This window comes from Rhincodon typus, chromosome 8 (assembly GCF_021869965.1).
Source record: "Rhincodon typus isolate 14 chromosome 8, sRhiTyp1.1, whole genome shotgun sequence".
In the NCBI taxonomy this organism is placed as follows: domain Eukaryota; kingdom Metazoa; phylum Chordata; class Chondrichthyes; order Orectolobiformes; family Rhincodontidae; genus Rhincodon; species Rhincodon typus.
In genome coordinates, this window is record NC_063339.1 from 56,647,202 (window position 1) to 56,671,044 (window position 23,843).

At 40.2% G+C, this 23,843-nt stretch overlaps 1 protein-coding gene across 1 annotated transcript in view; it reads right to left on the reverse strand.

Annotated features, from left to right (window-relative positions):
• The window catches only part of hectd1 (HECT domain containing 1), a gene marked incomplete at its 5' end in the record, with an annotated part of 61,972 nt that overhangs the window by 35,761 nt on the left and 2,368 nt on the right, over nt 1-23,843 (reverse strand). The window contains 12 exons of the mRNA XM_020531345.2: nt 1,327-1,461; nt 2,511-2,587; nt 4,238-4,501; nt 5,686-5,908; nt 8,138-8,308; nt 9,869-10,007; nt 14,990-15,164; nt 19,153-19,267; nt 21,316-21,414; nt 21,637-21,713; nt 21,804-22,074; nt 22,742-23,026. Of these exons, the coding sequence (XP_020386934.2) occupies nt 1,327-1,461; nt 2,511-2,587; nt 4,238-4,501; nt 5,686-5,908; nt 8,138-8,308; nt 9,869-10,007; nt 14,990-15,164; nt 19,153-19,267; nt 21,316-21,414; nt 21,637-21,713; nt 21,804-22,074; nt 22,742-23,026 (2,031 nt within the window). The remainder of the gene's footprint in view (nt 1-1,326; nt 1,462-2,510; nt 2,588-4,237; nt 4,502-5,685; nt 5,909-8,137; nt 8,309-9,868; nt 10,008-14,989; nt 15,165-19,152; nt 19,268-21,315; nt 21,415-21,636; nt 21,714-21,803; nt 22,075-22,741; nt 23,027-23,843) is intronic.

The window sequence follows — 23,843 nt, forward strand, 5'->3', positions numbered from 1 at the left end:
ACAACAAGAACTAATCATCAAACACTGGTCTTTAATATAGCTTGTGCAGCAGTAACCTCCATGCTTTTTCAGGATTTAAAAGTCTGCAGCAACTTAGAAGAGGTAGCACACCAAAAAATAAGTTTGCAGCAATATGCAAAACATAGCCACAAGAATGTCATCTGCATAGTTCTGTAGAATTCAGGAAAAATAAATGTTCATCAATGAAGATGGGATAGTACTTCTGAAAGAGGGAAGCATTACATGGGTTATGCAATGTCCCACTACAGGTGAACATCAATGGTCAAAGTAATTATTGCCAACTCAAAACATTACCTTTTTGGCTATGGTAAAATGACCTACCTAAATTTTTCAAATATGCACCAAACTTAGCATGCCTGTGATTCACTGTTACATTACTTCAGCATAGTTATTACAGGGCTTTTGTAACAATTTGAGGCAACAGAGTTATTTTCAATGCTCCCACCCAGTCTTGATTTTCAGGTAGTCCTTCATAGGTATCTTTGCATGCTTTCATTTTACTCAAAGTCTCATTTTACATAGCTGCTTTTCTTACCTGTCTTCACACATTATACTAAAACTCTGACGGAACTGCATCACTGTAACTATTATACAAGGAGAATGCAGCCCAACACAGTGCAATTATCTGTAGAAAAACCTTGAGACTCTCTTTTGGGGGAAGCTTATGGGACAAAAGGGGAAGTGGAGGATCCAGAAAGAATCAACAATGTCTCTTCCTATTGAGACACGCAAATTCAATTCCTCATCCACTATTTCAATCTCTCTTCTTCCTCTAAATGTTCCTAAGGATGACGCAAAAGAACAAGAACTGACAATTTCATCATAATGGAGTCTCGACAGTTCTTCAGAATGCTCACCATAATTTATTCATATCATCCTTCTAACTACAATAAGTTAGAGATAGCAATCTAGGGGAATCGGGTGAATTTAAAGTGAGCCCCATAGCATACAGGGTGCTGACAATGAAGGGCATTCACATTACTGACCATGGGTCAGTAGATTTTAATCAATTAACCACAAAGCTTGGAGCAACTGGTCACACAAGCCGCGCCCTGAAACAGACATCCCATTATCAATATCCTATGGATGTTTTCATAGCACAGCACGTATTTGGATAGACTGCCACTGAACTGCCAATGACAAAAAGCCCCAACAGCAAAGTTTGACAAATACCTGAATTATGTTTCAATTTCAATTAAAGTGCTCTGAAAAGCAACAGCAATATTTACCAGCCAATATTATATACAACAGAGACAAGTCTGTCAATCTCCAATCCATGTGTTCCAACATTTGAATTTTACTTACTTGTCTATTAGCATGAAGCTCCCATGCACTCTCAAGTTGTGTAGCTATGTTACGCAATGTGACCACCACACCTCGAGGCATACTTTCCACAGCCTTAAAATGATCGTCATATAAATCTCTGGCCATGGTTCTCACCTGCGAAGAAAAATTAGTTAAAAATTCTTTCAAAATCAAAAATAATATATTTCTATTTAATTAGATAAGTTATGCCACGAGGTAAAAGCACCTGGGTATTGTGAGTAATGGCATGGAAAGATGATTTGCTAACAACAGGAAACAATCAGGCAAGTGGGTCACTGTCAAATTGGCAAACTAACTAGTCAGGGCTTGTATGGTGGTCACCCATTCTCTACCTGCTTGCCCCTAACTTGCAGTGTGACTGCCTCACTGAATGTGCTATCCACATGGTTTCTGCCCCACAGATATACCTCAGCGATTCAAGGTGCTGCTGAAAACTGAAACCCAGAACTCAAGCCTGTGCAGCTGGTAACACATTTTTTAAATATTATTCATGAAATATGGGCGTCGCTGTTTGGACCAGAATTTATTTCCTATCCTACCTGCCCTTGAGAATTTGGCCACGAGCTGCTTTCTTGAACCACTGCAATCCAGCTGGTGTAGGTACACCAACAATGCTGTTAGGGAGGGAGTTTCGGGATTTTGACCCAGCATCACTGAAAGAACCACGATATAATTCCAAGTCAGGATGGGCAGTGTCCCAGATGGAACTTGCAGATCATGGTGTTCCCATGCATCTGCTGCCCTTGTCCTTCTAGATGGTAGGCGCTGTGACTATGGAAGGAGCCTTGGTGAACTTCTACAACGTAGATGGTATGCACTGCTGCTACTGAATTTCAGTAGTGCTGCCTAAGTCTTAACTTGAACCAAGGCATGTTCACCTGTCATCTAAGCATTTAAGGAACTACACTTGCCTCCAGCAAGCAAGGTCTCATTTTGAATTATCTTTGTTTTCAAATCATTCCACTACGTAGCCCCTCTGTAACCAATTTCACAATGCTCCAAGATATCCATGCTCCTAATAATTCTGACCTCTTGAGCATCCCTAATTTTAATGGCTTCATTGAAGTATGGATTAATAAAAAGCTCATGTTAATCATAACTGGTCAGTGTCTTTCATGTTAATAAATAATTTCAATCATATTTGAAACTGAGTGCAAACTTACCTTCTGTTTAGTTTTCTCCAGTTTTGATTTCAGCTTTCTACCCCTTTTACCAGTCCAGCCGGCTACAAATTCTGATCCTTGAAAACAAAAGATAAGCTTTAAATCAACTTATTCTTCTTCTCATGGGCTTCAGTAAGGCGTTTGACAAGGTTCCACATGGTAGACTGGTTAGCCAGGTTAAATCACATGGAATCCAAAGAAAACTAGCCATTTGGAAACAGAACTGGCTCAAAGGTAGCAAACAAAGGGTGGAGAAAGGGTGTTGCTTTTCATACAGGAGGCCTGTGACCAACGTTGTGCCACAAAAATTGGTGCTGGGTCCGCTGCTTTTGGTCATTTATATAAATGATTTGGATGCGAATATAGGAGATATGGTTAGCAAGTTTGCAGATGACACCAAAATTGATGGTGTTGTGGACAGCCAAGAAGGTGACCTCAGAGTACAATGGGACATTGATCAGATTGGGCAGGTGGGCCAGAGTGGCAGATGGAGTTTAATTCAGATAAAGGTGAGGTGCTGCATTTTGGAAAGGCAATGGTAAGGTCCTGAGGAATGTTGCTGAACAAAGACTACTTAGAGTGAAGGTTCACAGTTCCTTGAAAGCAAAGCCACAGGGAGACAGGATAGTGAAGGCAGTTGGTATGCTTGCCGTCATTGGTCAGCACATCGAATATAGGAGTTGGGACGTTATGTTGAGATTGTACAGGACGTTGGTGAAGCCTCTTCTCGAATACAGTGTTCAATACTGGTCGCCCAGTTACAGGAAGGATATTATCAAGCTGGAAAAGGTTCAGAAGAGATTTACCAGGACATTGCCAGGTATGGAAGGCTGGATATGTTGGGACCTTTTTCATTGGAGTGTAGGAGATTGAGCGGTGGCCAGATAGAAGTTTATAAAATAATGAGAGGTATAGATAGAGTTGATGGCAGCTGATAGGGAATTTCAAGACGAGGAGGCACATTTTTAGGGTGAGAGGAGAGAGATTTAAAAAAAGACAGAGGCAAAGTTTTTACACAGAGGGTGGTTAGCGTGTGGAATGAACTTCCTGAAGAAGTGGTGGATGTGGGAACAACGTTTAAAAGGCACTTTGATAAGTACATGAATAGGAAAGGTTTGGAGGAATATGGGCCAGGAGCAGGCAGGTGGGACCAGTTTGGTTTCGGATTATATTCAGCATGGACTGGTTGGACAGAAGGGTCTGTTTCCATGCTGTATGACTCTGGGTGGCTGAATAGGCTGGATCTATTTTACCTAGAGGATCAGCAGGTGAGGATTGGCCTTAAAGAAGTTTATAAAATCATGAAGGACAGACGGAGTGAACAGCCGCTGTCTTTTCCCCAGGGTAGCGGAGTCCAAAACACAAGGTCATACATTTAAGGTGAGGGGGAAAGATTTAAAAGGGACCTAAGGGGCAACCTTTACAGAAGGTGGTGCGTGTATGGAATGAACTGCCACAGGAAGCGGTGGAGGTTGATACAATTACAACGTTTAAAAGGCACCTGGATTGGTACACGAATAGAAAGGCCAAATGCCGGCAAATGGGACTAGATGGGCAATTTGGACTGAAAGGTATTTCCATGCCGTACAGCTCTGACTCTATGATGGCTTGCATTTATGCATTTTACAATCACAGGACCAGCCAAAAAGGACTGCAAGCTTTGTTATCATGTAGGAAAGCTAAAAATATTTTAATATCGCGTTCTACAATTTCACCTGTATCCTTACCAAGTGATGTTTCTGCAGTAAACGAATGCTTGGTCCCCCTATTGGACTCAAACACAAATCCAGGGAGATCCTCCTTCAATATAGTAGCCTGTTGACCATCAGAATTGTGTATTGCAATTTCTCCTTCTTTTAAGCAGGTAAGGGACCAGTTACCTACAGTAAGCTTTGTTGGTCCAGGTGCAGTCAGAATGGGTTGGCTGGTAGTTGCTGGTTTGACTTGACTTCGAGCCCGTTGCAACTTTTCCAAGAATTCACTTCTGCTTTCTGTCACATATAGATAGTCAAAATTATTTCACACAGCTATCAGAAATTTATTACTGTTGCAAATAGCAATTCAATGCTATTAATAATGGTTAAATAAATACCTTAATCCTTTGCACTATAAACCCCAAACAGGATATTAAAATATTTGTTACTTTGTAGCAGTCTTCCAGCTTGAATCCATGTTACACATTAATGTTTACACAACACATTGGCCCACAAAATAATTAAACATTGACTTGTTTATTTAAGTTGCCTCTTATTTTAGTTGCAATGTAATATGAAAGATAGTATTAAGCAGAACCCAGGAACATGCCAACAAAAAGGAAACAAAAAACCCACTATTTACACAAAATGTTATTGTTTCCTGGAGTCAAGTGAAAATATTAGCTTAGAGAAGCGTGGGATAAATCTGCCAGTTGACTATAATGCAAAGGCCAGATGACCTATGGCTAACCAAAAGGAAACATGAACACACACACACACACACACACACACACACACACGAACAAAAAAAGCAACTCATGAACACTGATTTGTCGTTCTTCACTTTTAAACCTCAGAATATTGCTTTGCTATTCACAGGGGCCACGTGCAAGACCAATCCGTGACCATATTTGCTTGTTCAGCACGACCCAACAGGTAATCAGAACATGAAGCTCTAGTTTACATTTTACCTTCCCTGTCCTGCAATAAACGAAGTTCAACGTAGCAGCCTATTCTACTTATGCTGACAAGGAGGAGTCTAAGGATAGGATTTTCTTCCCAGCGGCAAAAACATCAATGGGAATATACTGCCTCACTGAAAAACATAGTTTTAGCAAAAGTGTAGGATAAAATTGCCTGTTGTCGAGAATCCAAGGTTGGGAATAGCTATAAGTTAACCAAAAGACAGATAGGTGCACACCTTCAAGGAGTTCAATTGAGGCAAGTGAGAGTGGGCCACCCTTGGCCTTGCCCGTCCCTATAGAATTTCTGACAAAGCAGGCAAGCAGCCAACGTGACACATTTCACAGGCTCCTCCCATCTGCAAACCAAATCAACAAAGCGCTTGTAAATTTTTGCTCAATGAGTCAAATATGGGACATTGTTTACCTGCACGGCTCTGTACAAAAATCACAATACGAGCTCACTGAGCCATCTGAGAACCTCTATACTCAATTGTGTTTTGGATACACACACTTTACCTGAGCTGTCAGAGCCACCTTCTGGACTTCCACTAGAATACATGGTGGCTAATTTCCCATCCAAGATGAATCGAAACCATCCATTACTACCATTTGACAACTCTAAGGCAGCTGCATCACTCCAGATGTACAAACAATCTCTTCCTCGGATGACAGACCAATCTCTCCAATGATATGGCTTGCCTTGTTGAATTTCTTTGGCATCTTCTTGAGGCTCATCATCCTGAAAAGAAGTTACAGTTAGTTACAACGGTGAAGCCACACTGACTTGCAACAAGAGCTGAAATCTTAAATCCTCAGATACCAGTAACAACAATACTGACCAATTATCGATAGAACTGCAGCAGCATTTGCTTTAGCAAATTCACAATTTGCATACACTATTTCAGCCAGTTTAAATACAGATAAAACCAAATTATTGAATTCTACTATGTTATACTTCATTGCAACCAAAATAGTATGGTGTTTACAAACAAGAATTAACACTTCGTACATGGTAAATGCTCAAAGAAAGTTTCAACAGTGCTGCTCATTTAAAAACAGTTTCTCTCTCGGTGCCATTAATTATGATATACAGCAACACTTCCAGAATTAGTTTCTCAAGATGTTAGTTGCCCAAAATGTTCACACAGGATTTCAGCTTTTTCAATATTTTGCTTTTTAGTGTTACGCTCGTTCAGAGCTCTCTTCACTTTGGAATAGAGGCATCTACGCAAGAAGAAATCTAAATATAAATGATATGCCTTTTTTGATAGTGTTATGCAAAAGAAATGGTTTGAATCTTAATCAACTTTTGTCCCTATTGTGATCCAATTTTGATGCCTTAGATTTTTGCGTGTGAATGTGTGTATTGGTAGGTGGTTGGACTGTGTGCGCATACATCAGTTGGTCATAGGGCAGACTCCAAGCAGCTTGCCTAGTCACCATAATGCAAAAGGTATTTCAAGCAGCTACATTCTTGCAGTAACCTCTTAAAATTTAATGCTTTATGAATGCTACATTGTAAATTGGACTCTCACACAATTAACTCGATCATTCTTAGCTACATAATTTTCCCGAAGTTTCATTTCTGCATATACAAGATACGTGACATGCATGACTATGAAGTACATAGAACCAGATGGTTTTATGACAGTTTCCATAATAGCGTTTTAGTTATGTACAACAGAAAATCAGTGTCATATAGTCATAAAAGCTTTTCCTTCCCTACAAATACTTTTGGGTCAATATTTTTGCTAAGCATTTTATAACACTATGTACATCTTACGTTTAAACTGATTTGCACAAGCTTTGGCTATTGCAAAGACAGAAGAGACAGCTGCTATAATGCTATCTCAAAACCCAGGATATGGCTTTATATTGGTTTGGAATTGACCAATGAATTGGGGAAGCCAATGAAAAGGCAGCAGTTCTAAAGAAAAGGATTACCCTTTCACAAGATACTTTCTTTGCAGCACCAATCCTGCCCCAGTAAACAAGTCAATTACATCCACAAACAAAAAATAAAGAGGATTTAAAGGGTACACTCATCTGTGTGTAATCAGTCCATGCTCAACAGCAGCTATTCCAAAGACACTTACTGTACAGTGGCAGTGTCCCTACTTCTTGGCCAGAAAGCCTGGGTTCAAGCCCTCCCCATCCAAGACATGAGCTTCAGCAGGTTGATAAAAATATTCATCAGCTTTTCCTGGGGGAGGTGGTGGTAGTGGTGCAGTGGCATTGTACTGGACTGGTAATCCAGAGAGTCAGGTTAATGTGCTGGTGATATGGATTCAAATCTCACCATTGCAGATCAATTAATAAACATTTGGAATTAAAATTAAACATGAGTCTGATGGTTAACATTGGTGGTTGTCATATAAAAATAAAACCTGCCTTGGAGTTTGTGACTCTAAAATCCTCATCTTGAGAATCACAAACCACATTTTAACCACTGCTCTAGGTCGAGGAAGTAAAAGATCTGTTCTGGATATAAAAGAGCTTCATAATCCTCACCACATGGAAATGGAAACTCAAAATCTCAGCATGTAGGGAAAGTTAGAATGCTATAGAACAAAAAAAGTTCAATATAATCTGTAGTATAAATCAACAGATGTGTCAGGTGATGGGTTAAATTATAAAAAGATTATTCATAATTTAAAATGTTGTTCAAAGGTATAATGGCTAGAGTTACTTCTCACCTTCGCAGAGATGTCAGTTATTACATGCAAATTTTGTGGAACCGAGCTGTTGTCACTTCAATTCTGCTCACAGTCTTGAAGTACAGAATTTGGAAATTACCAGAAAATAAAATGACAGCACTACTATCGTGAGAAACAGCATGAACTGTTTCAGTTGAGCAGTACTTGTATGCATAGTGGTTGTCATTTAGCAAGAATGATATTGCAACAGTAAACTTTGAGTGAAAATCAATTTGCTATGAAAATCTGTTATTAATAAAGACCTTGCACACCTTATCAGGCTTGCAATCCTCTTCATTTTCATCATCTGAAGATGGTCCTGCCAGGGTGGACACTTTGTTGATTACACCAAGCCTTGCAAGTTGGTCCAGAAATAGGTCACCTCCTTTGTCTACCAGATCCCTTATGATCTGCAAAGCCAGTAAGTGGCCATCATCATCATCCTACATAAAAAGGAAATATCAGCTTGCAGCATCATAATTTAAGTTTAAATCTAAATTATTGTTAAGTTTTCAAATAGATTTTTCTCATCTCCTTCAGTACAGAACAAGCAATTTACTCAGTGACCAGCAAATTAAAGGCACACTGGAACTGAATGTCCTGTTTCAACCACGTACAGGATCATAAAAACCAGTGCAAAATAGTAGTCTCTCTCTCTCGCTCTCTCTCCCCCCCGCACCCCCCCACCCCCGGTTCAGTTTTTTTCAAAAGGCACAAAATGACTTTGCTACTCAACTACACAAATTATCAAAACTAACATGTATTTATTGAATAACTTCTTTGAAATCAAATCTGACAAAGCCACATGGGATACCAGGACAGATGACCTAACATTTTAAAGCACGTCTCCTTGATTAAGAGAGGTAGAGGCAAAGAGGTTTGGAGAGTTAGCTCCAAAGCCTCCAGCCTGGAAAGCCAAGTCATGCTGTTGTCAGCCGTGGTACCAGAAATAACACTGATTGGTCTTAGCTTCAATCTTGGGCAAAGGAAGAAAATAAACTGCAGTTATCACTCAATTGTTAACTTGCAGGAATAACTGGAAATATACATGGGATGATCAAGGAGAGGATTAGCCTCTGTTTTGGTCCTTCTTGATAGGACACCTTCCAACAAACACAGTCAAGGTTCATGTGCAACAAAAAGCCCAATATCACTTATCTTTCATTAAAGCAACCAGAAGGAGAAATTTTAAGGGAGCTGGACAAATTTTGGGGCATGTAATTTGGTCACTACCATGCAGTCACATGATCTATCAGGTTTCCCTGGATACAGCTGAGGTAAGTGATCAGACTAGCTAAAACCTAGCCCAATCACTAGACGGATCTGCAATAGTCACATCTTAATTTAACAGTTCGCTGTGATAAAATGGATGCATAGAAAAGAGCCAAGAGATAATCAGCAGGCAAAAATCAAATTTTATCTCCAAATTTTAACAGTGTTACTGCACTTTGCTAGACCTCACACTGAATTAGTAGTTATTTCACTGCTGTCTTCTGAAGCATCAATATTTTACAAGTCCCACAGGCAACATTTTTGTGCTTTATGTTGCATTTTAAAAGGCTCACACTATAGTGGATACTTAAGAAAAAAGTACAACTGTGAAACAGTGTTTTGAAAGATGCCATTGATTTTTGTAACAAAGCTTTTAAGCATATTAACTGGGCTATTCTTAAAATTAAAACCAGTGTCTTCAAAATATGCTGGTGCAGCGGAGTATCTAGCATTTCAATTTACTACCATATGTGAACTTTCACAACTATATGTTAGTCATACTTCAAAAACTATCCCACTGTATAAAAACACCTAGAACAGACAAAAGGTTTTAGTTTAAATTGACTGCCTCAAATGGCCAGTTTCAGTGCTGGTCAATTGTACTTATCAGTTTGCATTTTGAAAAGGCTGCCAGGATACAGCTAAACATCCAATATAAAACACAGAACCTGCAGCACTGACATGCTGCCTTAAGTAATTTTTTTTGTTTTATTTTTACTATGAAGCCTGACCTCTTGATCCAGGACTGTAGCTGTAATTTCTACCAGCACTGTAGGCAGGTTGTGGCCAGCATCCGAATCACATACTTCCTTCAAAAGTGCTTCAGAACAATAGTGTACCATCTTTCGAACAAGAGCCAGACTAGCCTTCCTAGAAATTAAAAACGGGAAAATAAACATTGATGATTGCATAATAGGGATAGTGAGCTGAATAACAAGTCCAGGGAAAATTATCAAGTTCAATTTGGGGACAGATAACATCAACAAAATATAATTCTTACAATTCATTGGACTACTTTAAATGTATTTTGGTGCAAGTTATTCTTTTCAATATAGATACACCAGAAATGGACATACTAAAAGTGAATTTTAAAGAACTGAGTTGAATATTACGCATGATGATCAAGCGAAGGCTTCATAATGTGTTATTATTGAGCTTAAATTTAACTTAATTTACACAATTTATGAACTGCATTTCAGAATGCTGGTAATTTGAATAAATTACATTGTGATCAGTACCTAAGTAATTAATATAAGCAAAAATTCAGGAACATCTGAAGACAGAAGCACAAATAGATTTCACAAAAATATCTTTGCATCTGCTTTCCTTTAACCTGACTGAAAATCTTCAGTCAATTTTTTGTCTCAGTTTAAAATGGATGATGGGAAAGAAAATCAAATATTTCTTGGAAACTTAGAAAAGCACTTTTTAAAAAAACCCAGAAGAGTAAATAGTGAGAGCAAGGTAAAATATGTCTGAGAAATGTTACAAGTTGCAGCATGGTTAAAATTTGTGTACTTGAATTACAGTAATTGATGATATTGGTGTTTATTTCTGCATCAAAAGACAAAAACCCAACATGAAGTACACAACCAAATAAGAAGCTTCCTCAGAAACAAAAGAGAGATGCAGTTCTCCTTCACCTTCCTACTATAAACAGCAATTTCTGCTTGAACTGTGCATTGTGTGCATATTTTCCAGCTAAAAACGGTTTTGAGCTGGAAGTGCTCAAATTGGAAATGTAGAGGTCAGTATATATATACACACACTACTCACTACAGGCTTGTGAGATTTGCTTTCTGCAAGTGTAAAAAAGCCAGTGCGAGATTTAGAGATAACAAGGTGTAGAGCTGGATGAACACAGCAGGCCAAGCAGCATCACAGGAGCAGGAAGGCTGACGTTTCGGGCCTAGACCCTTCTTCAGAAATGGGGGAGGGGAAGGGGGATCTGAAATAAATAGGGAGAGAGGGGGAGGCGGATAGAAGATGGATAAAGGAGAAGATAGGTGGAGAGGAGACAGACCGGTCAAAAAGGCGGGGATGGAGCCAGTAAAGGTGAGTGTAGGTGGGGAGATAGGGAGGAGATAGATCAGTCCAGGGAGGACGGACAGGTCAAGGGGGCGGGATGAGGTTAGTAGGTAGGAGATGGGGGTGGGGGTGGGGCTGGGGCTTGAGGTAGGAGGAGGGGATAGGTGGGAGGAAGGACAGGTTAGGGAGGCAGGGACGAGCTGGGCTGCTTTTGGGATGCGGTAGGGGGAGGGGAGATTTTGAAGCTTGTGAAGTCCACATTGATACCATTGGGCTGCAGGGTTCCCAAGCAGAATATGAGTTGCTGTTCCTGCAACCTTCGGGTAGCATCGTTGTGGCACTGCAGGAGGCCCAGGATGGACATGTTGTCTGCGGAATGGGAGGGAGAGTTGAAATGGTTCGCGACTGGGAGGTGCAGTTGTTTAGTGCGAACCGAGCGTAGGTGTTCTGCAAAGCGGTCCCCAAGCCTCTGCTTGGTTTCCCCGATGTAGAGGAGGCCACAATGGGAACAGCGGATGCAGTATACCACATTAGCAGATGTGCAGGTGAACATCTGCTTGATGTGAAAAGTCTTCTTGGGGCCTGGGATGGGGGTGAGGGGGGAGGTGTAGCACTTCCTGCGGTCGCAGGGAAAAGTGCCAGGTTTAGATGGGGCTGGAGGGGAGTATGAAGTGGACAAAGGAGTCCCGGAGAGAGTGGTCCCTACGGAAAGCAGATAAGGGTGGGGAGGGCAAAATGTATTTGCTGGTGGGGTCGGATTGCAGATGGCGGAAGTGTCGGAGGATGATGCGTCGGATCCGGAGGTTGGTGGGGTGGTACGTGAGGATGAGGGGGATTCTGTTTTGATTGTTATTGCGGGGAGGGGTGTGAGGGATGAGTTGCGGGGAAATGCGGGAGACACGGTCGAGGGCGTTCTCGACCACTGACGGGGGCAAGTTGCAGTACTTGAAAAACGAGGACAACTGGGATGTACAGGAGTGGAATGCCTCATCCTGGGAGCAGATGCGGCGGAGGCGAACGAATTGGGAATAGGGGATGGCATTTTTGCAGGAAGGTGGGTGGGAGGAGGTGTATTCTAGGTAGCTGTGGGAGTCGGTGGGCTTGAAATGGATATTGGTTTCTAGGTGGTTGCCGGAAATGGAGACAGAGAGGTCCAGGAAGGAGAGAGAGGTATTAGAGATGGTCCAGGTGAACTTAAGGTTGGGGTGGAAGGTGGTGGTGAAGTGGATGAACTGTTCGAGCTCCTCGTGGGTGCACGAGGCGGCGCCGATACAGTCATCAATGTAACGGAGGAAGAGGTGGGGTTTAGGCCCAGTGTAGGTACTGAAGAGGGATTGTTCCACGTAACCGACAAAGAGGCAGGCATAGCTTGGGCCCATGCGGGTACCCATGGCCACCCCCTTTGTCTGTAGGCAGTGGGAGGAATTGAAAGAGAAGTTGTTGAGGGTGAGGATTTATTTTGGGTACACTGGTAACCAAATCCCTTGGACAAGCTCATGGCCTGGAGGAGTTGTTATGTACAAATTCCAGCTGCCATATGCTCAGTGGAGACATCACTGAAACAGCAATTTAACAGGTGTCCAACCTGTTTGCACGAGGGACTATTTTTCAATTTTGTTTTAAAATCACAAGGCAGTAATGCCTTGATGAGAAGTTGAGTGGGCGGGAGATGGAGGCAAGACTATAGGGAATGGGATAGTGGCGGTAGGTGGGAAGAGGATGATGGTACGGACCAGCGGGTCTCTCCCAGTCTCGTCTTTCTGCTTCACCTTCCATTTCTCCCTTTCTTCATCTCTTTGCAGTGGTTGCCACCATTTTCTAGACTGTTCCACCCCAATTCCTGATAGTAGTTGTTGTCACCAACCCAATCTCAGCAGCTCAAGCCGAGTCCCTGGACACCCCATCTCTTTTAAACTTAGTTGTCAGGGTAAACTGGCAGGTTACAGCTAAAACAAAACAACAAATCTAAAGATAAATTCAAAATGATGCAGGGTGGTGCTTTCCATTTCTTATCCGCTGAGATAATGGCGGCTTGAAATTTGTACGTAAACTCCTCTGGGACATGAGCTTGTGCTGGTATTTGGCCAACAGCATACAAACAAATGGCAGTCAGACTAGGACCCACAGGCCATATGTTGGACAATCTTGCTATGGAAGAATCACTGACCCACATGCATAATGAGGCTTTTGGAACACAGATAGAAATACAAATGCTCGGATTTTATTTTTGTTTTAACACACATTTGCACACAACTTCATTCACCTAGCAATTTTCCCTTTTCTGAATGGATCATCCAATATTTAAAACACTGCAGTGAGAGGGGTTAATCGGAATGTTTTCTGGCGAGTAGGATTCGGACAATGGCAGAAGAAGGCTATAAACTTGTAAAGATTATTCAGCTCAACTACCGAGACTTGGATAAAGGCCAAAATAATTCTATCGGACTATAATGAGGAGTAAATTCTGTGATAAGTTGATTAAATATGATCAAATTAGGTTAGCACCACAAACAATCCTTCGACACTGACTCATTGTACAGTGTAATTGATGAGATCAATAACCTGTCAGGAGGACTGTGCCATAATGGTAACATAACTGGACCAGTAATGAGAAGGGGACATGGGTTCAAACTCCACCACACAGCAATCAGGATGCAGTTTGGATGAAATCATGCATTTGGAATCAAAAGATCTTGGTCACCATCACTGAGCTGTATAGGTAGCTGCAAAAACCCATCTGGTTCATCAATGCCCTTTAAGGAAGGAAATCTATTGTCTTCATCTGGTCAAATCTAAAATGTGGCTTCAGACAGTGTGCAGCTCACCATTCTCGAAGGCAACTGGGGGATAAGCAATAAACACTAGTCTTGCCAGTGATACTCTCATCCAACTAAAGAATAAAAAGATGAAATTTGTGATGGATAGGTATATGCACAACTCTCTTTGGGAAAAAAAAGCAGCCCCCTACATTTCCTATAGCTAATCCACCTAGGAGGCACAACCCTGGAGACTATGGGCAATTTAACATGGCCAATCCACACAACCTACATATCTTTGGACTGTGGGAGGAAACCCATGCAGACACTGTCTGTGTGGAGTTTGCACATTCTCCCAGTCACTTCAAGGGTGGAATCGATACCAGGTCCCTGGCACTGAGGCAGCAGTACCACAGTGCATCCCCAAATGCATTGTTTAATTGATAAAGGCTGTGGATAGACTTCTGCACAAATGTTTTTTAAGCTAGCATGATAAAAACTATTCTGTACTATGGTTCCAATCACAACGTAATTTGTCAAATAATTCAAATGCAAAATTGAGTTAAAATACTTATTTTTAAATAACACATTAGAATTGAATAAATAGTTTGATTGACTTTTTTTATTCATGCAAATGTTAGACAGTGGAAATTAAACAGTTAAATGTCTTGATGTTTAGACTGTTATTACAAAATTGGCTGCTATCGGTATTCACATTGCCTTTCACAAGTAGCTTACAAAATTTCTCTCTTTGCAGATCACCATTTAAGAATAAATAGTGCATTAGAGACTATGCAGCCAATGGAATTTGCTTCTAGCAAGACAAAGACACCATTCTTTGTCTAAACGTTATCCTCCAGACCCTGGGAAATAAAATTCAGCAAAAGGTACTTTCTTAAGTGTAGTGACACAGTCTCTTTGGGAAACCACTTTCCAATGACATGCAAAGATCATTAAGGTTTAGAGCATAAATCAAATTACAACTCAATTACATTTTTCCTTAAAAGCTGCAAACAAAATGCTCATGACATAAAACGAGAAATCTCATAACCAATTTGAAAAATATACCTGATGGATGGCAACATAGTTTGTTGAAACGTCTGTGCAAATACTGGCAACAATCTCTTCAAATATAATGGAGCCATTTCAGGATCTCCCTTTGGTTCATTTCCATCTTCATCCTCCCTGTTGGCATCTTTCTTTTTCTTATCTTCACCTTTATTCACAGGACACATCCAATCTCCTAAAGACAAATAGTTAAACTACAGTTTTTGTAAATGTTTCTCTGTTGGGGAAATATTGTTGACAATGGAAGGAATAGTGCTTCAAAAATGAATAGAATTTGATCCTCACCTTTCGCACCCAACTCAAATCAGGCACTCCTTGACCAAAAACACTACAACCAGATTTTGATACTGAGACAAGGTAGAGGAGTTAACGGCACAAATTATCATTGATGAGTTTGAATTAGTAGCCATTACAGACACGTGGTTGCAGGATGGTCACAACTAGGAATTAAATATCCAGGGGTATCAGACTATTCGTAAGGACAGACAGGAAGGTAAGGGAGGTGGTGTTGCCCTGATTTTTAAGGATGACATCAGAGCAGCAGAGAGAGATGATTTCGGTTCTATGGAGGACAAGGCTGAATCCATTTGGGTGGAAGTTAGAAATTCGAAGAAGAAAACGTAACTGATAGGCGTAATCTATAGGCCACCAAATAATACTATCACATTGGGCCGGGTAATAAACAAAGAAATAACTAATGTCTGTAAAAATCATACGACAATTATCATGGGGGATTTTAATCTAAGTGTTGATTGGTCGAACCAGGTCAGTCAAGGCAGCCTTGTGGAGCAGTTCGTTGAATGCATCTGCAATAGCTTTCTTGAAAAGTATGGAAGCGACAAGGGAGGCAGCTATCCTAGATCTGGTCCTGTGTAATGAAACAGGGATATTTAATGATCTCATAGCTAGGGATCCTCTTGGTTGTATTTAGAATACAGGTGGAAAGTGAGAAGATAAAATCCAATACTGGGGTTCTGTGCTTAAACAGAGGTGACTACAATAGGATGAAGGAGGAGTTGGTTAAAGTAGACTGGAAGCAAAGACTCACTGGAGGGACAGTTGTGGAACAGCAATTTTTCAAAGTGCTTAGCAAAGGTACATACCAGTGAAAAGGACGGACTGTAGGAAAAGGGGTAATCAGCCATGGATGCCTAAGGAAAAAGGGAGCCTATCAAATTGAAAGACAAAGGCACATAAAGCAGCAAAGACCAATGGGAAACTAAAAGATTGGGAAAACTTGAAAAGTAAACAGAAAGCCACAAAAAAAGCTACAAAAAAACGTAAGATAGTTTGAGACTAAACTAGCTCAGAATGGCAGATGGCAAAAGTTTCTATAAATATATAAAAAGAGTGGCTAAGGTAAATATTGGTCCTTTAGAGGATGAGAATGGGGATTTAAGTAAGTGAGTAAATGGCTGAGGCATTGAACAGGTATTTTGTCAGTCTTCACAGTGGAGGACACAAATAACTTGCCAGTAATTGATGACAAGGAGACTAAGGTAGGCGAGGACCTAGACACGATCATTATCGCTGAAGAGGTAGTGTTGGGGAAGCTAATGGGGCTAAAAGGTAGACAAGTCTCTTGGCCCTGATGGAATGCACCCTAAAAGGTACGAAAGAGATGGCGGGAGAAATAGCAAAAACGCCCGTGGTAATTTTCCAAAATTCACTGGACTCTGGGGCAATTCCAGCAGATTGGAAAACAGCTAATGTGATGCCACTGTTCAAAAAAGGTGGTGGACAGAAGATAGGGAATCATACACAACTTAGCTTAAACTTACGTAGTGGGGAAAATGCTTGAATCCATCATCAAGGAAGAAATAGCAAGACATCGCAATAGAAATTGTCCTGTTGGGCAGATGCAGCATGGGTCATGAAAGGCAGGTCATGTTCGACTAATTTACTGGAATTCTATGAAGACATTGTGAGCACAGGGGACAATGGGGACTCAGCAGATGTAAGGCATTTAACAAGGTGCCGCACAAAAGGCTGCTGCATAAGATAAAAGTGCACGACTTTACAAACAATGTATTGGCATGGATCGAGGATTGGTTAACTAACAGGGAGCAAAGATTGGGAATAAATGAGTGCTTTTCTCATTGGCGAACAGTGACGAGTGGCCTCAGGAATCAGTACTGGGAGTACAATTGTTTATAATTTACATAGATGATTTGGAGTTGGGGACCACGTGTAGTGTGTCAAAGTCTGTGGATAACACTAAGATGAGTGGTAGACCAAAGTGTGCAGAAGACTCTGGAAGTTTGCAGAGTGATATAGATAGTTTAAGTGAGTGGGCAAAGGTCCAGCAGATGAAATTCAATGTTGATAAATGTGAAGTTGTCCATTTTGGTAGGAATAGCAGTAAAACGGATTATTAGTTGAACGGTAAAAAATTGCAGCATGCTGCTGTGCAGGGGTACCTGGGTGTCCTTGTGCACAAATCACAGAAGGTTGGTTTGCAGGTGTAACAGGGAAATGGAATTTTGTCCTTCATTACTAGAGGGATTGAGTTTAAAATTAGGGACGTTATGTTGCACCTATGTATGGTGCTGGTGAGGCCACACCCTGGAGTAGTGCGTGCAGTTTTGGTCTCCTTACTTGAGCAAGGATGTACCGGCACTGCAGGGAGTGCAGAGGAGATTCACTAGATTGATTCCATAGATAAGGGGGTTGGCTTATGAGGAGATAGAAGCAGGGAGGTAGTTTCCACTGGCGGGTGAAACTAGAACAAGAGGGCATAGCCTCAAAATTAGGGAGACCAGGTTTAGGACTGAATCGAGGAGGAACTTCTTCATCCAAAGTATTGTGAATCTGTGAAAATCCCTGCCCAGTGAAGTAGTTGAAGCTTTAAAAACATTCAATGAGGAAGCTAAGATAGATAATTTTTTGAATAGTAAAGGAATTGGTGAAAGGGTGGGTAAGTAGAACTTACCATCACAGCCATGATTTTATTGAATGGGGAGCAGGCTTGAAACTTCAATACTTGAGACATGAAGAGGATTTTATTCCGATTTGAAATGATGAATAGCTATTAATGTTATTATTACTACTGATATTGGTAACACTGAAAATCCACAGTAAAGATGATTTGTTGCAGTTAAGATCAAATGGGAGACCAATTACTTAGGACAAAACTTTGGCATTCCTGAAGCATTTCGAAAGCTAATGAAGCTATTGGACTGAGATCAGTAGCTTCTCCCCAAAACCCTCGCCCCAAAGGGTGTGGATAGTTATTGTTAGAAACTGAAAGATTGTTTTGAAACCACAGATATCAAGAGATATGCAGATAGAGTAACAAAGTAGGATTAATTTAGTGACTTAATTGAATGGTGAAGGAGATTTGAACATTGTTTGGCTTAATTCTGTTGTCATTTCTTAATGTTCTGAAGAACCATTTTGAACTTCGATTCAAGGTAAAATTTTAAACATCGGAGAAAAAAAAAGGGACTGATGGGAACACCTCAAGCACTGGACCAGCTAGTTGTAATACCCAATGATTATAATTCTCTCAATAGTACAACAAACTTTTTCTAACTGGCACCTATGGGATCAGGAGTGTGCCCATTGATTTAAGATGCTGGTTGATAATGAGGCCCACATAAATCAGCATAAAAACACACACTAAGTAATAGAAACATAATGCAGGGGGTATACATATCACTGTTGCACTTCGTTTACAGCATAAATCAGTTGGATAATAATACAACTTTGCCTTAAATAAAACTTTTAAGAGCAGAAAGTCTTCGTACTCAGACCTTCAGCTGACGACTTGGAAAATCACAATAGCACAGTAAATTTCCTGTATGTCAGCCACATAATTTTCACTGGTTTATTGAGAGTGCTGCTTCGTAAGATGCCAATTAAAACAAAGTTTGCTGTACATATTAAACGTACTATTGTTCAATATTGTGCCCACTACAATCATCTGTCGTACTTTGTAAGTATTCCTCCTCAACCATTTATTCCACTGAAGGTTTAAGCAGCAATTTGACATATTAACACGTTATAGATAACATACTGTGGAGCTGGAGGAACAGCATCAGAGGAGCAGGAAAGTTGATGTTTCAGGTCAGGACCCTCGACATTATGTTAGTTAACAACTTGCAGTCATCAATAAGCAAGCGTTGCACTTTGACTTAGAGATGTTAAACATGCTTTCTAACCTGGAGATTGCAATATAGCCACAACCTCACTGTGACCTCTTTCACGGGCCTTATCCAGAGGTGTTTTACCATCTTCGTCACGCAGGTCTGGGTTTGCTCCATGCCTCAACAGAGTCTAGTAAAAACAAACGCAAGGATTTTCAATAACCAAAACTAACACAAGTTTTCTTTTGAAAGCTTACTCCATATCATTCACAAATCTCTTTCTTCATTAAATACAGAAATATTCATTAAATACAGTATTTGATATTTTATATTTGCACTTCCATCATAAACAGACACACTTTTATATATAGTGTCTCTCAGTCAGATATTTCAAGGCACGTGGTGGCCAATGAAGTCTAAGTATTTTTGTAACGCAAGGAGATAGTTAAATCCTTAGATCTCTCAATTCATTAACTCTTCTCAGTATTTTCTATCAGCTATTCACATTGCTAATTTTTCTCAAAAATATATTGCCTCACACTTGTCCACATTAAATTGCATCTTCTAACTTGTTTACAAATTCACTGCCTAAGACTTTTAGTTGCGTTTTACAGTCCTCTCACCATTTACCAAACCACTTATTTTTATGTCATAATAACATGTGGAGATTGTGCTTCCCATTCTTTGCTCCCCCATTTGCGAGACCAAAATCATATCCAAAACAAAAATGAAACCTGCATTGGTCTATGGGCATCCTGTTTCAAATAGTACCCATTTATCCAAGTTCTTAGTCCAATAAACAACTTTCTAGCATGTATTCTATGCTTATTCATATACTGTATGCACAACTGATGCCAAAAAGCTCTGCAAAACTTTGATCAATGAGGCTGTTGATCAAACAATATCTCTTCACACAACTCTAAATACAATTACAAAAGAAGTGCACAGTAAGACAGGAACAGCAGGCCATTCAGCCCTTTGAGCCTGGTCTGCCATTCAAAAAGATCACAGCTGTCCTGTGATCTAACTGCATATGCCTGCCTTGGGCCTACATCCCTTGATACCCTGGCTCAACAAACATTTGCCTCAAATTTAAATTTAACAATGGAATTAGCATCGATAACATTTGAGGAAGAGAATTCCAATCCGCCACTGTGTGTATAAGTGCATTGTAACATCTCTCCTGAATACCTGGTGCTAATTCTTAGACTATGCTCCTTGGTTCCAGAATCTTCAACTCGTAGAAATAGTTTATATTTATCTCCCCTTTGTTTTCCTGAAGACCTTAAATAGATCACCTCATCTTTTAAATTCTAGAGAGAATAAAAAAACTAATTTGTCTAATCTCTTCTCATTAATTAACCCCTGAATCCAGGTATTATCCTCATAAACCTGCATCAAACTGCCTCCAGGGCAGAAATGTCCTTCCTGAGATGTAGTGCGCAGACCTGCTCACAGTACTCTAAATGGGGTCTAACTAGGGTTTTGTATAACTGCAACATAACATTTGCATCCCTATTCTCCAGCCCTTTAGATATAAAGGCCAGCATATTAGCCCCCTTGACTATTTACTGCACTTGTTTGTGGCTTTTTAAAAAGCTGTGCACCTGAACCTAAATCTCGTTGGACATCCACTGTATTTAACATTGTGCCCTCTTTAAAACAAAACACCCTTTCCACTCTTCCACATGTCAAAGATCAAGTTACATAGACCAGGTCAACTTTCACTATCAATAGCTTCAGTTAGTTTCGTGAACAACATACATGGATTCTGACGTGGCTGTTTGCATTTCTCTTACGGCTGCTTACAAACACAGTATTGACTTTCCCACTGTTAGTTCTAAAACTACACTTGATTGTGGGAAGACATCATCTTGGAGATTGTCCAGTAGACCTTCAGCAGGAGCCTCAAGAGGATTTTTCTTGTGATTAGGAGAAGGTACCAGCCACCAGTTAAGAGGCCATTCATGACATACGTCACGACATTTTAACATAATGTGCAGCGTTTTCTCAAGCAAGACTAAGAGTAGCAGTGAGCTAAAACGCTGGTTGTTTTCTAAGCTGTTGCTAACCCAACGGCCATCACACAAGGATAGCTGAACCAACAAAGGAAACCACATATCTCAGACTGCACACAATACCATACTGTAAGACTGCTTTGCCAGTTAAGACATCCCTTCATCCAATGAAGTATGTCTCTGCAGTTAACTGTTGCAGAAAAAAAAACAAATATTATACCTTTGCAACCTGTGGCCTTCCAAAACAAGCTGCATAGTGCAAAGATGAGGACCTTTGTCCCCTGTTAACATCAGCACCCCTCTCACAAAGAAATTCCACCTGAAAAGAGAATTCAATAATCTATTAGTGTCACATGATCATTTGTGCTCCTACTCGATTTTTAACACAAAAATCCTATTTTCTGAATAAATACTTAATGTAGTACCTCATGATAATATTTTCTTGACTGTGTTGAACTTATTACCGTACTCACATCAGTAATTATGATGAATGGAGTAGAGACTTTAAAATACATGTTCTAAAGTTGTTATATTTTCTTACCATTTCCTGAGTTCCAAAAGCAGAAGCCCAATTCAAAAGAGTTTGACCAACATCATCCATAAAATTTACTTCAAATGCTGTGTAAAGAGTTATTAACAGGAATTAGTGTGGGGAAGAAAACCATTTAAAATTAGTAAATATAGCTTTTGACCCAAACATTAACCTACCTCCGGTATCAATAGCATCTATCAACGCATCAGTGTCTTTACTACGGATGCAATCGATAAGCTGCCGATGAGAACGTTCCCCAGAACTATCCAGCCGCCTTAGGCCAGGGATTCTGCCTGTGGAGCCAGCACTGGACTTTGGCAAAGCTTTACGTCCTTCAAAAAGTAATACCAAAAGTAGATCCACCAATCGCATAGTGTCAAGCACACACCTTTCATCACCTTGTAGTGCACTTTCTATTGAGTCAGGTAATGCTGATCTTAATAAGTCCTGGGGGGAAAACATTTATTAACCCTTTGATGACAAACAAATCTTAGGACAAGTTGTAAAGAATTACAAACTCAATCTTGGCTTCCTAATGTGGTACATAAATACTGGTAAGCATTTCATTTTGAGCATTAAAAGAGTTTTGATTTTAAAGCCATGATTTCATCAGATTTACTGTAAAATCATTGATCTTAAATGTTATCTGTCTCCATTGGCTGATGGCGCCTGACAAGTTCCACTGTTTTGTGTTTGTATTTTGATAAATTGTTGATAGCAGATTTTAATTGAGCATCCATATCCCATGCTTGAATTCATACTTTAGGGAAGCTACAAATCAAATTGATTATACAACTGAATATTAACTACTTCTTGAGAAAAGTCCACTTGGTCCAGAGATCCAAGATCCTTGGATGAAATGATCACATACTGCACTAAATCTTTGAATTAACAGGAAATATGAAATTCTGATAGGTATTAAGTGCTGTTTATTTTCTCAACAATAAGTTTTTTTAGCAAGACGAAGTATCGTCCATCAAAATGCACAACCATAATACATTTCATGACTTTTTTTTGCAAGAAAGCAGAACCAATTTCGAGCATACTTCCACAATTTTTTTTCATCACTGCAAAATCATGCATAAAAAGGCAGTTAAGAGAGTTGAATCCTTACATGTGTCACAACAGGGGAGCCTCTGCAGAGTGTGGAAAGCAGACTAACAATTGTTGATACTTGGTTACTAAGTTTAGAATCAGCTGCATTGGGAGTTGCTCCTGTAGACGTACGGCCTGGTTTGCATGCAGATGAAGACCCTCCTGCTACTAAACCTCCTGCTGCTGCCATGCGAGAAAGCAACTCTTCCGTCAACCCATGCTTTGCTAAAGGAGCTGGATCAACTCCGCGACGAGTGAATCTGTCTGCCAAAGAAGCGAAACAACGCAAAGCTCCATCTGATACCTGAAAAGAGAAAAGGCCAATACACTACTTGGTTTGTAACGTGTCACTGTGAATGAAAAGTAAGATTAATAACCAAAAGAGGTATACAACTAAGTTTCTCTTGGCATCAAAATATCTTTTTTTTAAATAACAAAAGCTTAAAAAGGTGAATATATTTTGGAGAGGGCAAAAGTGTTAATTTAACACCTCTGCTTCCAACATTAGAAAATCAAAACATTTAAATTTCAACTGCTGCCTCAATAGAGATTTCAACTTTCCTGGTTAGAAAGCAGCCTCATACAGATGTGGCACATTGTTTCTACTTCAGAAGAGACCTGCTCAGATGGCAAATATGACAAGCCTTTCCTCAATAATGTTAAGCATCACTTCTTAATTTCCCATCTGGGAATGTCAAACTGAGGTCAAGCATGATTTATACACTAGTATTTTGGGACAATACATCTGGAAGAAAAGCAGCAAGGAAGAGCAGATCCCTTCACTGCCTACCTCCCATTCAGTGCAGCCCAACATCTATGCATCTGCTGTATTATTTGACGTACCCAGCTGTGTCTCAGTGCCAAGATTCAGCACTGTTCCTTCACCTACAAGGCAAGAGCCTGCTATTAGATGGGATTGATCAAATTTTGTGATGATGTAAAATAATGAAATGAATACAAGCAAAATGCTAACTCTGACAGCGTGGCCATCAATTTAAAGGAACTCTGCCTCTGGCACTCAATTGGATCAATGATTTGAGTGTAAGAGCAGCAGCTCTCCAATAGAAGTAGAACACAACAGGAAAATCAGTCATAAGTAAAATAGTTGTACTGGACAAGAT